This window comes from Pimephales promelas, chromosome 9, assembly GCF_988280905.1.
Source record: "Pimephales promelas chromosome 9, fPimPro1.hap1.1, whole genome shotgun sequence".
Lineage (NCBI taxonomy): Eukaryota > Metazoa > Chordata > Actinopteri > Cypriniformes > Leuciscidae > Pimephales > Pimephales promelas.
The window spans coordinates 7,823,155-7,839,080 of NC_142777.1; the positions used below are offsets into that span (position 1 = coordinate 7,823,155).

The following is a 15,926-nucleotide window of genomic DNA, read 5'->3' on the forward strand; positions in this document are numbered from 1 at the left end:
GATCGACTTTAGTGATAAAAGACTTTAGTAAAAGTCTCTATCGACGGGTTAGTGATTCCTGTAACGGTTAGTAATTCCTGTTACGGTCAATGACATGAATACTAATCATCAGCTGTCTCACGAACGTAACAGCACATCTATCCCCAACATAACAAACCCATAACACAGCGAGGGAGAACTAAGTTACATGAAACAATCCCAACTACATATTTTACACCACTCACAAGGGAAAAGTCACTACTCACGGAGTGTGAGGCTAGCTTCCAGCTTTCCGCTACTTCTCTTTCAAGGTAGTGATGAAACGCGTTCTGTAGCGCTGTGTGTTCGCGTTCGGCTACGGTAGGAATATGACGTCACAACATGGCGACCTTCATAGAAGGGGATTCCCTCGGTTATGGAGCTATTAATGTCTCATTCTAAGGTAATAAAAACATTACGGCTAATTAAGTAAAGTTCTTTATACACCACTGAAAACATAGTTATGGATGTCATATTGCATTTCTGTTAATAGATACTCAACTTTGTTACACATTGCACCTTTAATAAGGTGAAAATATTGACTTTAATTCAGTAGTTTTTATCATAATTGGAAAACATGTTTGAATCACCATTATTCTCTATCTATTATTTTATGAATGGCATTTGAGCATTTAACAAACAAACAAACAACAACAAAAAATCAACTGAAAGATTAATAATTTTTAGAAAAGCAAACTTGTCCAAAATATATTGTCAGAAATAACTTGCAGCTTATAACTTAGGCTGTAATCTTTAGGCTTACAATCTTATTACATCTTTTTTATAATACCAATTGATTTAGTTATATTAGTGTTAATAAATTAATGAATAACTAATGTTTATGTTAAGTTGTAAGTGATCGTGAAGGGTCCTAAGTTCAGTGCTCCCAGAGGGCTGTCCACTCTCTTCAGTGCTTCTGAGGTGTCTGTAAGCCATGTACATTTCCCCATCTGGCAGAGAAGCCACATTGTCCTCTGCCCCAAGTCCAGTGGTCCAAGAGGTCCTAAATCAGGTTGACGCATGTTCAGTAGTCCTGGAAGTCTCAAATCCATTAGTCCTGAAGGTCCCAAGTCCAAGGGTCCCAGAGTTTCTTTTACTGTCCTCAGTGCTTCTAATGATGGCGGCCACCATCGATGTGTGTGGCTCCATCTGGCTCAGAGGCTGTGGTATCCACGGCAGCGCTCACAGTGGTCCAAGAGGTCCAAAGTCAGGTGAACCATCGCTCAGTTGTTTTTCCAAGTCTGGTTGCCCTGGAGGACCCAAGTCCGGTGGTCCCATGTTCTCCAGGTAGTCCTGGAGTTCCCAAGTTCAGCCTTCCCCAGTCTGGTGGTCTCAATTCCAGTCTCCCATGTCTGGTTGCTTCCAAGTCTGGTGGCCCTGTAGGTCCCAAGGTCTACATCCACACTGGGATCTCCAACCCTGCTGGTTCCATCCTGGTGTTCTTCAGCCATGACAGCTTTACCTTGATCTTCAGCTCCGTCATGGCCACCAGCCTGATCCCAAGTGGTCTTTTGCTCTGCCATGATGTTCATCTCCACCAGCCTCACCTTGGTTTACTTTACCATTCAATTTTATGGTTTGAATGATTGATTTTAATCCAGGTAATGGGTAAGGCTCTCCTTCAACCTTCTCAATTACCCACTTCTGGGTTGTGCAGCATGTTTCCCTATGGGCTGGGCACATAGGGCAGGTTGCATACTTAAAGATTAAGGGTGTACTCACACTAGGGCTGGGTATTGTTAGGTATTTCAAAATTCGATTCGATTTCAATTCTTGAGGCTTCGATTCGATTTCGATTCGATTCAATATTGACTTATTAGCTTCGATATCCATTCAATAATAAGTAAATACACAAGTAATTAAGTGCCTGAGTATATTTTTAAGTGCCTGAGTAATGTGCGCAGTTTTACCAATGTTAAAGAACAAATTGACCCCAGCATGTTTGTTTCCTGTCATGGTTTATTCAGCAGAATAAAAATGTACAATATTGTATGTGTTAAATTCAAACACAACTGTGACAAGCACTGTACAGAGCTTTAAAAACACCTCTAAAGTGCATGTAACTAAGTAGTAGAAAGTATATTTCTTTCTTCCTATACATTCAAGTTATAAAAGAAATGTAAACAGAAGCACAAAATGTGCATACTCAAAAAAGTGAAATATTATATTCTAATTATAATTTTGTAAACAATAACACTTAACAGCTGATCACACTTAACAGCAATTGCGAGTTATCAGGCCAATTCTAAGGGGGAAAAAATACTAACCTTTTCCCTCTCAGAAGTTTATATCTCATAGACTTTATATCATGCATTTCTGACTTTATATCATGCATTTCTGACTTTATAACACCCAATTGCGACTTTATATCACGCAACTGTGACTTTATATCTCGCAATTATGACTTTATATCTTGCAATTCTGAGAAATAAAGTCAGAATTCCGAGAGATAAACTCCTAATTGTGAGAAAAAAAAAGTCAGAATTGTGAGATAAAAAGTCGCAATTACCTTTTTTATTTTCCATTCTGTGGCGGAAACAAGCTTCCATAGTTCCCTTTTTTTTTTTTTTTTTTTTTTTTTTATTGAACACAAAGCACAGGGGATACATCAAGTAGAAAAATAGATAAAATTTAAAAAAAAAGAAAAAAAAAAAACATGCACAAAGACGACGTAAGCAAGGCAGTACAACAGGGACCGTTCAATAAACAAAAAAAAACAAACAAAAAAAGATCACGAAACAAGCACATCAATACAGGAGGTGATTTACAAAGAAACCATAATTTTTTTAAGCAACAAAGTAGTTTTAGCAGCTTTCTTATTAGCTGATAAACAAAGAGAGTCGTAAAATAATTTTAAATCAACACAAAAAAGTTTAAAGTTGGGCTTAGATTCAGTTACTTTACATTTATGAAGATGAAATTCACCGCATAAAGTAAGCAGCTTTAATCTGTCATCCATCTCCTTTGACCCCGAGTCCCAAGTCAAAAACAACACATTAATAACCTCAAAAGTAAAGAGTTTGTAATAAGCAGAAAAAATAAGCCAGGCTACTCTTTTCCAAAACTCCTTTACATAATCACATTCAAAAAACAAATGTGGTATTGTTTCAAGTGTGAAGAGACGTCCAACTTAAATTTAGAAAGAAGAGAGTTACAGGGATAGTAATTTTGTAGAATTTTAAAGTGAAGCTCCTTCCACTTGTTAGGTAACAGAAACCTATTAATGCCAGTCCATGTATTAATGGTAGAAAGAGAAGGATAATTTAATTTCCATTTGAAAAAGGCTTTGGGATGACAGCTGATCTTCCTAATAAGAAATCTTCTAATCCAAAAATTGTTACATTTGCCATTGGAAATCTCCAAACCTCCAATAGATAACTGGGGCATTTCACAAACGGATGCTCTGTAGCTACAGTATGACCTAACCATATGCAAAAGTTTAGGAGAAATAGAATTAATAACCCCGTTATAAACTGCAGGTGAGGAATTCACTCCAAAAAGATTGATAAATTCATTATAGGAATAAAAGCTGCCATCCTTCTTAAACAAATCCAAAACAAAAATAACACCTTTGTCAACCCAATCCTTAATAAAGATAGATTTTTTTCCACGCAGCACATACTGATTATTCCATAGAATGCTCCTATGTGGGGAAAAATTGTGGCAAAAGGCAAGCTTACAGGCCTCCAAGGCTTGCTTATGAAAATTAGCAAGCTTGAACGGAAGTGCTTCCATAGTTCCCGGCTTACAGTGGAATCCAAAATGAGCCCAAACGTCGGCTTTTAATGTTGGCGGTGCAGGCTTGAATCAGACTTGAACGGAGTGCAGCTGCTGTCCGTCATCCCGCTGTTTTGCAAAGGGATAAAGCGCGACTTGTACAACGCTGAACGCTCTCACTAGAGTGTAGCCCACAGCGCCGCCACTGGCCTGGATGGCTGAATCGATTCATAGGATTTGATGAATCGATATTGAATTGAGAAGCAAAAAAATTGCAATGCATTGATGAATCGATATTTTTACCCAGCCCTAACTCACACTAGCCAGTTTGAACCGTGCCCGAGTGCGTTTGACCACCAAAGCGCGGTTCGTTTGACTAGTGTGAGTGCTCCGAACCGTGCCCGGGCGCTTGGAAGAGGTGGGCCAGAGCACGGTTCAGTTGGACTCGGGCGCGGTTCACATGCAGTGTGAGCGCCAACCGTGCTGGAGCACGGAACAGGACGCGTGACTCCTCGGACGAGCAGCACGATTACGTGAAAATTTTCGCGCCACTAAGGCGACACATCTGTTTAACAACAGGCTGTGAGAGGGCTGTGGACCACCGTGGACCAAACGACACTAAATTAACGTTATCCACAAAGAAAACAGAGCGATGGACTCCATTGTGTTCAGAGAGCGCCGCTCGTCTTGTTTATCCCGAAACCGTCGCACCATAATGACGTAAGCGTGCTCCGGCACGAATGCTGAAACCCTATGTGAGTGCAGGCCAGAGGGGGAGTGGGGAGGGGGGACAATCGTACTCGGGCCCGGTTCATGGCAACCGTGCCTAGTGTGAGTACACCCTAAGATTAAAAAAAAAGTTTACTTTTTTAAACAACACTGTTGTTTATTTCTTTTTTAGACATTTGTTAAGAAAATCAAAAAGCTAAAATTCCTTTTTCAAAGACTACAACGAATATACTAAGCAATGCTTTTACCGCTTGTTTTTGCTTCTTTTTTGCCTGAAGATTCTCCACTTTCAGATGCATAAAACTTTATAACAGTGAAAACATGGAAAGCTGGAACATTCTGTCAATGGCGGGGAAAGGAGTTGTTAAAATAATGGTGAAATCTTTATCACGCATCACTTTTAAATAAATGCAATGACCATGTAATTCAGTTACAAGAACAAAGTTAAACACATTTTAATATTAAAATATCTGTGTTAGCTAAAAAAAAAAAACGTAACCACTTTTTAAGCGACAACAAAAGATTAGAATACATATTCTCAATCATTTGTACTTACGTCTATGTCATTTCCACAATCACACACCTCCCCACTGTACTTGCCTGACTCAGAAATAAATTCACACACACTGTACTGCCATCCCTCTGTAGAGCCACCACAATCCTGAGCATCAATACGGGCATCCAGAGCCGCAGAGAAATCCTTATCCTCTGCCGCGGGATTCTCATGAGCGCCAGCCGCGCAAACACACCGACGGAGAAACGGAGAGCGTGTTCCCAAGTGGGAGAAGCAGAATTACACCACGCAAAGAGCAGCCTTAGAGTGGAAGGACTTCACTAATGAGTGTGTGCAAGTGAAAGACAACGAATAAGTGAAAGGTGGAAAAACGCAATTGCATTAAAAGCTATGTGTGTGAGCATATGAAAAAGTCACAAAATGAATGAGAGAATGAATGAGAAAATGTTGGTATAGGAGGCTAAATGACTTAGTGCCGCCCAGCTTCCAGTTCTCTTTCTTGCCGCTAGTTCAACTCTAAATTTAACTACTGCCTGTTACTAGAAGAAAAAGAAAAAACTGTGAAATACCAGGTCATTTCAATAGGCTTATGCTTTGGGAACATAGCAAAGGCTGCAGAGTTATTTTTGGACGAGAGATCAGTTTGGAGAAACTAGCACACACACACACACATTGTGAGGGTGAACTAGTCCGTAACTATGTGGGACAGCTCAGAGGAGTGTGGGCCGTAGCTAGGAGGGGGTGGTGCATGATCACTATGGTCTTCGCTCTTCCTCTGTAGAGGATAAACTGCTGTGTGGGTGTGTGGGGACGTCAGCAATATAGAGCAGCTCTATCTCATCACATTTTTCACACATTACATTTTGTTCTACATGCATGCCATCTCTAAACTGTGCATTCGGTAGAAGGAAAACGAGTGTGATATGGTGACGGCATTTTCATATGCCTGCTTTTGTTTAAAAACCCAAAACCAAGCTCATTTTGATTACTTGATAAGAAATCTATCTATAGTATGATGGTACACAATTGTGGTTTTGTGATGTGATATCTCAGCTGTTCTGTGCAATCAGGGTTAAACATACAGTTTTAACTTGGTTAAACACAGAGAGAAATCTGAATTATTATTCCATATTTTCAGATTTGAAATTACTGTGTTTCTGGACCCTTGTAATGAGAATCTCTGGCCAAATACAAAAGGTAGGGTTGATGGAAATATAGAAGTACAGTTATCAATTCTTTGTTTTGCTTTTAAAGTAAGCCAGACAGGCAACACAAACAACACATAATAATGAGCATTTAAAATGTATATTAAGCGATATAGCACATATAAAAAGCTTTCTTAAGACTTATTTTGAGATCACAATAAATAACCTATAATATAAATAACTTTACCTTTTAAAAAAAGTTCTTCAACAAAAATATTTTAAAAATGTTGGACATATACTATTATATAAAAAATCATAAATAAAATATATCTTATAGCAGCAACCATAAAACCTGGAAGCCCTCCAGTGTATTTACTTGTCAACAGCGTAGGAGAATGACACAGAAGAGAAGAAATTCTTCAAGTGTGTTTTTGCACACAAAGACCCCATTTACACCTGGTATTAAAATGCGATCTGTATCCAGATAAGTTATCCGGATAATAAGTACCGATTCCATTTACACCTGGCCACATAAATGTGTTTTTGCGAAACGGATATAAATCCGATCTTAAACTCCCGCGTTATATGCAGATTTAATGGATTGCACGCCACCAAAAGCAACAGATATCAGCTGCATTTCGTTGATCATCAACTAATTTCCAAATCAAAGACATCAATAAGAGAGTGGCAACAGCGCTGGTAAGATAATGTCGTTTCTTTACTTGAAGATGATTGTGTGTTAAGCGTCTGTGACTTACTTTCACTTTTATTTGCGATGTTTGCACGTTGGCTCGATGAATAGACACTCAGCTGCTCATCTGCGGTGATGGGTGATGCTGTGAGCGGCAGTAGCGCCGTCATATCTGACTATAAAGCCGCCTTTCCACTGCACACGACATTCGCATACGATTGTCGCATTTCGCCCCCTAGTGTCAGTCGCACGGAACTTTGAAATTGGTCGTGAACTGGTCGTGAAGCAACCGTTACCCTAGGATATTCACAATGGTAAAATTAATGATTTTAATAAATGTAATGCATGCATGAATATATCTACACAAAACAAATGACCCTCAATTCATCTCAAATAAAAATATAGTAGTATAAATATTGGTTTAATAATTATAAAATATATTTTCTGCTATAGTTAATTATAACCAACATTTTACAGAGCGAGCGTTTACAGAAAAACATTAAAGAGTTAAAATATTGGTAATTCTAGCCTCGCGCTCATATTTTTTATTAGAATACATCACTTCCGGTTGGCCGGTCGCATACGGTCTAGCCGCAGACGTTCAGATATTTCAACGGATCCAAAGCTCAAAACGGATCAGAATTTTCCGCATACGCATATGATCGGAACTCCCCGCAGCTCCCGTAAGACTCTCCATTGGAAATGAATGACTTCCGGTCTGACGGTGGTCGTTTGTCGTGTGCAGTGGAAAGGCGGCTTAACATGACATATTGCATATATAACAAGCTCTCACTCGTTTATTTTTTTTGCATTTTTGGGAGGAGTAACATATACATATGTGGTTTCAACAACCAGTTTACACCTAGTAAAGATCCGGACACAATGCGAGCCAGACTACCTCCAGATGTGGTCAGGCAGATCCGATCACAGCGCATTTACACCTTGCATTAACATGCATTTTTTATTATCCGGATAACTTATCTGGATACAGATCGCATTTTAATACCAGGTGTAAATGGGGTCAAAAATTCAAGTCACCCTCATTTATAAAGCACTTTTAACAGTATGGATTGTTTAAGCAGCTTTACAGTGGTAATAGAAATTACCATAACAGATTGTTTAGGCTTTACAACAGCATTAAGATTGTCAAGTCGTTGTCCAGCTAAAGTTAGTTTTGATTGATTCAATTCCGTTGCGAAGATCATTAACTTAGGGGGCGCTAACACGACACCGTTCTAACAGAAAAACTTTTAACACGCTCCGGCTGCCCATCTGCACAAAACAAAAAGTGCCTGGTGTCTCGAGAATGCACTCCCTGAAATAGGTTAGAAGGTGCAAACGATTATCCGTTATCTCTGCGCAAAACCTCAAAAATGCAAACCCGCGAAAACGCAGATGATGCGCACATGCGCCATCACATGTTCGGCCCATAGTAGGCGTGTAACGATATTAGAGCCGAACCGAAAAACCGTGATACAGAACCCACGATTCGAAACGCAATACTCTCATGTCGTACCGAACACGCCCTGCTACCCCGGCCCGGCTCCTGGGACCTCATAAGGACCTCATGTCTTATGTTTACACAACAAATTCAGTTTTGTAGCCTAATCCCCATTAACACCGATAATAATAAGTAAGGTGTAATCTTTGCTATTTGATCACGAAATTCAAACAATAAATGCCGTTTTGGCACTCTTTGATATGGCATGACAGATCACTGTACTAGCTCCACATTTCAAGTGGCAGAGCGAGTAAACGCGATCATCTCTTCCTCATTCACAGACTAAACATGAATGTTGTTCCTGAAGGTATGTTGAAAGATACAGTGAACTTACAGAAAGGCATCATAACTTGTGTAATCGCTCAATTAGTGTTTCAGCAGCGGAAAGAGGTCAATAAAACAGCATAGCTTGTCACTAGCATTATATTTACCTCAGCAGAAGTCATTCAGTGTCCACAACTTGTTGGTACCTAGAGAAATTAATGCTGCGTTCATGTGCTATGGTAATTATGGTAAATACCAAAAGCCGACGTGGAAAATGCACATGAACACCCCCTCATGTGGTATTTTCTACTGGGCAACTCGTAGAATATTTTGATGGACGAGTTGCCGAGATGAGATAACCTTTGAACTTTTTAAAATGGCGGAGAGTACCGCAAGTGAATGGTAAAAATATATATACTTTTCATGATCTAGAAAATATATATAGCATATTATTTACCTTTTGATAAATCATTTTCTTGCAGTTGCAGATGACTTAAGCAATCTAAAATAGATTTAGCTAAATAACAGGTCTGGATCTCCATCTTTTTACCGCATTACGACAACAAAAGCACTTGAACGCAACACACTGGTAAATACCAGTTCACAAGTGGAAAATATCCTACTTTCCATAGCACGTGAACGCAGCATAACTCTTGCACTAAATAAATGAAGAGTTCAGATGCAAAAGCCTCTAAATGCCATTTGAAATTCTCTTCTTTAATGATGATTTTTGTCAAGCCTGTATATTTAAGTTCAGTGATTTCACATAAATGGCAATGATAATTACCTATTAATTGTTATTTAAGTGAAATTACTGAACTTAAATATATAAGTTTGACAAAAATCATCATTAAAGAAGAAAATTTCAAATGGCATTTAGAGGCTTTTGCATCTGAACTCTTCAAATGCACTACATTAGCCTACATATTATATTTTCCTTAACCTGTTAATCTTGATTATTTAATTTGGTTTAAAATATCTTTCATGAAAATGACAGCAACTGTGTCAATTATTATATTTCACAAACAAATTAGAGTAAAAACATTGTCTTACTGCCTTATGTTCAGTTTACATGTTTTCATACAATGTGTTGATTATTATATCTAAACAATAAATAGAATCTGAATCTAGGCTAAAAGTGTAGGCTCTGTTGTTAACCTTTAATGTTATAGTAATGTGCGGCTCTCTATATAGTTAACATTAGCAGATTTATTTTAACCCTTGCAAAACGTTTAATTGTAATTTAATTAATTTAAAGACAAAGACACATTTTTTTTCATTAAAGGTGGAATACCTAAGATTTTTGCATTAAAATATCCCAAAATCACAAGGCCAGTGTTATATATTTAGTTAAGATGATAACTTACAATATTCCAAATGTTTCAAACAATGTTTAAATCGCGAGAAAATTTATATTTTAACCAAGGAAACGGGGCGTGTGAGCAGGGAGTTGCCAGTCAATTGCGTCATATCCACGTTACCTCGGTTTCCGCTCGTACTACGTGTAGTCCTGGACAAATGCGGAAGTTGTAGTAGTGCGTTAGCGTCTATCAAGCAACAAACGTCCGCTTGTTTCGCGCATTTGTTATGGAATGGAGCACAATTATTCTTTTCATTTATTCTCGGAATGTGAACTGTTGGCTGTAAAGGGGGTCGCACACCGGACGAGAAGCGTCGCGCCACGTTTAGGACAACTCCACAGTAACGTTATCGAACACCGGGCGCGCACTTTCTCATCAGTGTATGGCCAGCAATATTGTTATGTTTAATGACATGAAATGAAGATAATGTCTGTTCTATGTTATGATTGTACTGTACAATTAAATACAATCGTTGTTGAGTTTGCATTCTGAAAACTTTACCTCAGAGCATCCGTTCACTGAATGAATTGAGAATCTCACCTGAAAAATCTAATAATATCAGCTATTGTTATTCAAGCAGCTGATTTCTGTAAATGAATGCAAAACTAAATGCATATTGCAGCATAGGGCGAAGTCAGGATCCATTAGCAACGATTTGAGACAAAAATAAGTCACTTCGTCCAGTGACTCGTATAGTAACATCTGTGATAACTATTTTACTTTTAAACCTGACTTTTCTAGAAATCGAACTTTACCTCATCCATGACAACTAATTTTCGATTCCCGTCTGACTGATTTATCCACGGTGGAGTTGAAAACAACAGTTCCCATCAACCGCGTTTCTCCACATCGTCATTAAGCAAAGCCGGTGTTGTTGTTTTGAATGTAGCGCCCTCTAGCGGCATCTAAATCTTAGGTATTCCACCTTTAAACCACTGTTTGAAAAAAAGAAGCAATTTTAGCTTTCTGAACCGAACCGAGACGACAAAACCGTGGGAAAACCGAACCGTCACTTTTGTGTAAAATTACAATACTAGTCCATAGGTATGCGAGTTTGAATATATATGTGCGCAGGAGTGTAGTCCTTCTTCACAAATCAACCCTCAAGAAACTACTTGTCTTACAAATTTATAATAAAGAAAAGTATTCTCGTCGCTTCATAACATTATGATTGAATCACTGGTGTCACATTAGATATTATTTCACCGATGTCTTTACTACTTTTCTGGGCCTTGAAAGTGGTCGTTACTTTGCAGTGAAGCGCAGCTTTTTGGTCCAGGCGCAGCCGACAAAACTGTCAGTTTTCATCACGCTTGTTCTCTGAAGTCGGCTTAGTGTGTTCCAGTTAAACATGTTGTGCAGTAAGAGGGGTACTTATTAGCTTCCACACTCCGCACAGACACTTATGCGCCTAATATGCGCATAACATTAGCTAGGGTTATGTTAGCGATACAGCCATGTAAAGTGGATCACGTTAGGCTGCTACTTGCATGTTTTAAAATATGTCTTGTTTGAGGTTGCACGTCACCTTTTGTGGTCATTCTTTACTCTCTCGAAATGTTCCGACATATTACCGCATGATCCGGCCACGCTAGCGACCTATCACTGCGTGGCAACGTTTTTATTTTATTTTGTGACCAACTGATTTAAATTTAGATGACCAAGCTTCTTTTTGTTAATGAATGCTTAGTTGACTATGAGGTAGCAGCCTTACTGTAATATTCTCTCTACTAGCTCTTTTATAGCATGTAGTACCACAATGAAATATCTATCATATGTATTATACAACAATATTTAATGATTGTACAAACTACACAGGAACATTCATTTAGGACTCCCGCACACAAGATACTAATTACTGACACAGCGTTTCACTGAGATATTTCATGATGATAAACAAATGATTCTGCAAGTGCAAGGTTTATTTAAAGATGTGAATGCACCATGCAGTGTTGTGAAAATTGGTCAAGCTGTTACAAGAGTGGTTTTAAACATGACATCACGGTTCTGAAATGAGTGCAAAAGTGATGGTAAAATACTAAAATAACAAACAAAAAAATAAATTAAAAAAAAGTATACTTCCTATAAAACAGAAGCAGTACTATGGCGGGACACTCATTTTCAAAATGCTAAATAAAATGTTCTGGCACATTTTAGTTTTAATGTATGCATACAGTATCAGTTAAGTGTTTTTGTGAATGTATGCTCTTAACCATTTTCAGTGGTGATAAATCCACAAAACATTGTCCCGCTATCAGTGCAGACAACATTGGCCAATTTATTTCAACACAATGTTACAGCTGACCTCATTAGATGTTTGCTTGATTTTGTCAGTGACCTGGCATGCTAGCTTGACCCAAAAACCTTTAAATAAAATCTAATTACAACAGACAGTTGCACTACTACAGGTACAAGTGCTTGCTGGGATACTCACATGACTGGGCAGGTACAGATCGAATGGCGTCCCTGAATCCACATCAACAGCATGAAAGCCAGAGTGAGACCCATAGATGACCTTTAACCTCTGTCCATTCTCCACCGTCAGGTCAACTGAGAGGGGCTTCTGAGGCAGTGAGCTGAAGGACTGACCGAAGATAAAGCACAACTGAATTACTCTACTGAAGAATAAACAAAGGATGGACATAAAATCTAGTGGTTTCTTTTGGAATACGAGGACACAGGAAGTCTCATTAACATTAACCATGTTTACGTTGTATTACCTATGGCAAGTTTAAACCATGAATACAAGAACACACACACTTGTGAAACACACAAAGACTTGAGGTTTTACATCCAGTCAGTGTTCACTGTTCTCCACTCATCTTTGGTTACAGGATATATTCACAGCTAATGTGAGAATAGATTCTGTTTTATACAGTATCGGCTTTAATTCTGTTAAGGGAAAACGCTGATGGTGTGAGCACTGCTTTTGGGCTTCTGACATCAGAAACCAGAGGATGTCACAGTTGTATTTTCAGTTGAGATCCAGTGAATGGTGTTTTTTGGGCTGCGTAGGAAGTGTTGAGCTCTGGAAGTAACTCTTTCAAGAAAACAATTATGAGTCATAAATAATTATTAGCAATTTTGCTGACTTCAAAATTTCATATACTGTAATATATTATCTAAAAAAGAATTTGCATTTCACATTTCATTTATCCGTCAGAACTTTGTACACCAACATTGCTACACCAAATGGAAGAACCAGCTTCAGATAACAATTTCTTTAAAAAAAAATAACATTTTCAATGACATTTTCTAAACATACTATGTTTTCATGTCCATAAAAATGGGAATGACAACAATCTGATCTAAATGTTATAAATAAAAACGGCAGAACTTCATGTCAGAAATAGAGTAAGTCTCTCAGGACAGCGGTGAAGTAGGACACGTACTCAAAAATGACCCATTTCCAAAAACACTCCAGATACACTATCTATCATTACACTATCCTATTCTTTTTTTTAATGGAAAAATATAAATGTAAACAGCAGGTGATTAGAAATATCACATAAGAAAGTATGGTTATAACAAAAACTGTCTCCTGAGCCGGGGCTTGAATCAATTATGGAGGTACTGTACCAGCAATCTCAGAAAACTTTATGTTTCAACCCTTTCTTTACAATTCACTGTGGTTTCCACTAGTGGCAGTAAAACACTAAAAGTATTTGTTCATTTATACACACATTATGATTACTGGGACAGACTATTGATTAATAAAGACTTTTTGGCAAAGTTTTTCTGACATAGTTTACATTTATGCATTTGGCAGAAGCTTTTATTTAAAGTGACTTACGTTGTATTTCAAGGTACACATTTACATTGTTATCAGTTCTTGCTTTCCCTGGGAATCGAACCCATGACCTTGCCAACGCTCTACTGTTCGAGCTACTGGAAAGCTATATTTAACTTGCTCGGTAACTCACATAATTCTTTAAAAAAATAAAATCAGCATTATTAAAATTGCATGTAAAATTTGTGCCTACTACAAGCCAGGTATTCAATTGCCCTTTGCTGGAAGAATACAAGTTGTCCTTCCCTTGGACATTGGCTGAAAAACTTGATATCTAGTTTGGCCCTTGAGCAGCTTACATCAAGAGAAAAGCCTTCTGAATTTTATGAAATTTGCGAGATGTTTTTGAGATTTGTTAAAGGGGTCCTATAATGCCATTCTCATACAAGTTAATTTGATTCTTTGGTGTCTAAATGAAAAGTTTATAATATACTTTAATTAAAAATTCTCATTAGTATTGTAAGAAAACGTTCATTTTACCTGGTCAAAACAGCTCTGTTTTCAGCATGCCGTTTCAGTGCATATGCCTTTAAATGATAATGAGTTTCGCTCACTCACCTCCTCTGTTCTGTACTGTTTTGACACAACGCACGTGGAGTGTTGCCTTGACAACAGTTGAGGGGATATTTGGGAGAGAGAATGGCAGCGAGAGAATCTGTGCAACCGTATCAGTTTAAACTGGAGTCAGAACCAGAACAAGATGGCGGCCCAAAGAAGTTCGACAATAGGCTATATGCACGCATAAGTTCCGCATTTGACGCAAGGCTGCTCTTCAGTTTCCGGTTGGGGAGATTTAAAGTGGAGGAAAACGGGATTATTGCAGAGTCATCAAAATTTACTGTCCTCCCGTCTTTGAAACGAAACTTTAATATGTTTAGATGTAATTTTATATATGGTTATGTTTATTTAATATAATAAACAAAGAAGAATAAACAAAGTAAGGGGTGTCTGTTTTGTCTTTTTTTGGGACTAACATTTCTTTAGTATAGCCATAGAGTATAAAAACCAATATAAATTATTGGTATAGCATTGGACTCTACGATCGGCGGAAGTTATCGAGCATCCTTAGACCTTCACCGGAAAAAACGCCGTGCATAGAGCCCATTAAGGCTTGAACAGGACGTTTCTAAATGGTTGGTTAATATAATGTAACTTTGATCTATCTTTGTATGTACTGGCAGGGTAACTTACTTTAATTAAAAATTCTCATTAGTATTGTAAGAAAACATTCATTTTACCTGGTCAAAAACAGCTCTGTTTTCAGCACGCCGTTTCAGTGCATAAGCCTTTAAATAATAATGAGTTTCGCTCAATCCACCCCTCTGTTCTGCTGTGTTTTGACACAAAGCGAGTAGAGTAACTTGGTGAGATATACGAACGCTATGTGTTTACTGATGTATACGTACTCAGTTTGTAATAACATAATAACCATAACCCGTTGTTCACATTATAAACATGGGATTATGAATTATATTGAGAACGTTCTTTTAGAAAACATGCCATAATGTACCCTGAGAGTAAACCTTAGCCGCAGTCATCGTGAAGCGTGTAAGCGATTAATATAAAAATAGATTAATATAAAATATTCAATTTAACACTCACTTCTTCAGGAGGTGCAGCAGGAACATGAATAATTCGTACCGATTCTTTTTAAGAAGCAGCTTCTTAGCAATACCAGCTTAATACTGATCCTCGTTTATAAAGCAGTCTGGTGAGAAATGATACACGAATCATTGACGTTCATCAGTGACGTTGCACGTGGGAATACTCCCTTCGAAATTCAGATTTAGGAACATCAAAACGAATGTGTTCGTTATTACACCCAAGAACAGAACACCACAATGGCTTGGACGCCATTCTGCTCCAGTGTATCAACAATGGCGGACTATGATGACAGCTTGCTCAGGTATGTGTCTGTGTTGAAACGCTGCTGTCAATCAACAACCGTGGGAGGGGCGTCCGATTTAGTGAGGTCACAAAAACGAACGGCTCGAATTGAGGCAGAGGAAAACATATAAGGAGATTAAAACAAAAACACTGGATAGATTTTATCATTATATGATGGTTGTGTACAGGCACTGCCAACACACATTTCAGTACAATCAACTTGACAAAGTGCATGTGTGCATGTACGTTTTATGACCCCTTTAAAGAAAGGGGATATTGAAGAGGTTATAGATGATAGATGTGTGAAGT

At 38.1% G+C, this 15,926-nt stretch overlaps 1 protein-coding gene across 3 annotated transcripts in view; it reads right to left on the minus strand.

The window, feature by feature from the left end:
• Positions 1 to 15,926, minus strand: part of LOC120494794 (mitogen-activated protein kinase kinase kinase kinase 4) — a 152,414-nt gene that overhangs the window by 15,833 nt on the left and 120,655 nt on the right. For all 3 annotated transcript variants that reach the window (XM_039694128.2, XM_039694129.2, XM_039694126.2), the window contains exon 29: positions 12,375 to 12,524. In XM_039694128.2, the coding sequence (XP_039550062.2) occupies positions 12,375 to 12,524 (150 nt within the window). The remainder of the gene's footprint in view (positions 1 to 12,374; positions 12,525 to 15,926) is intronic.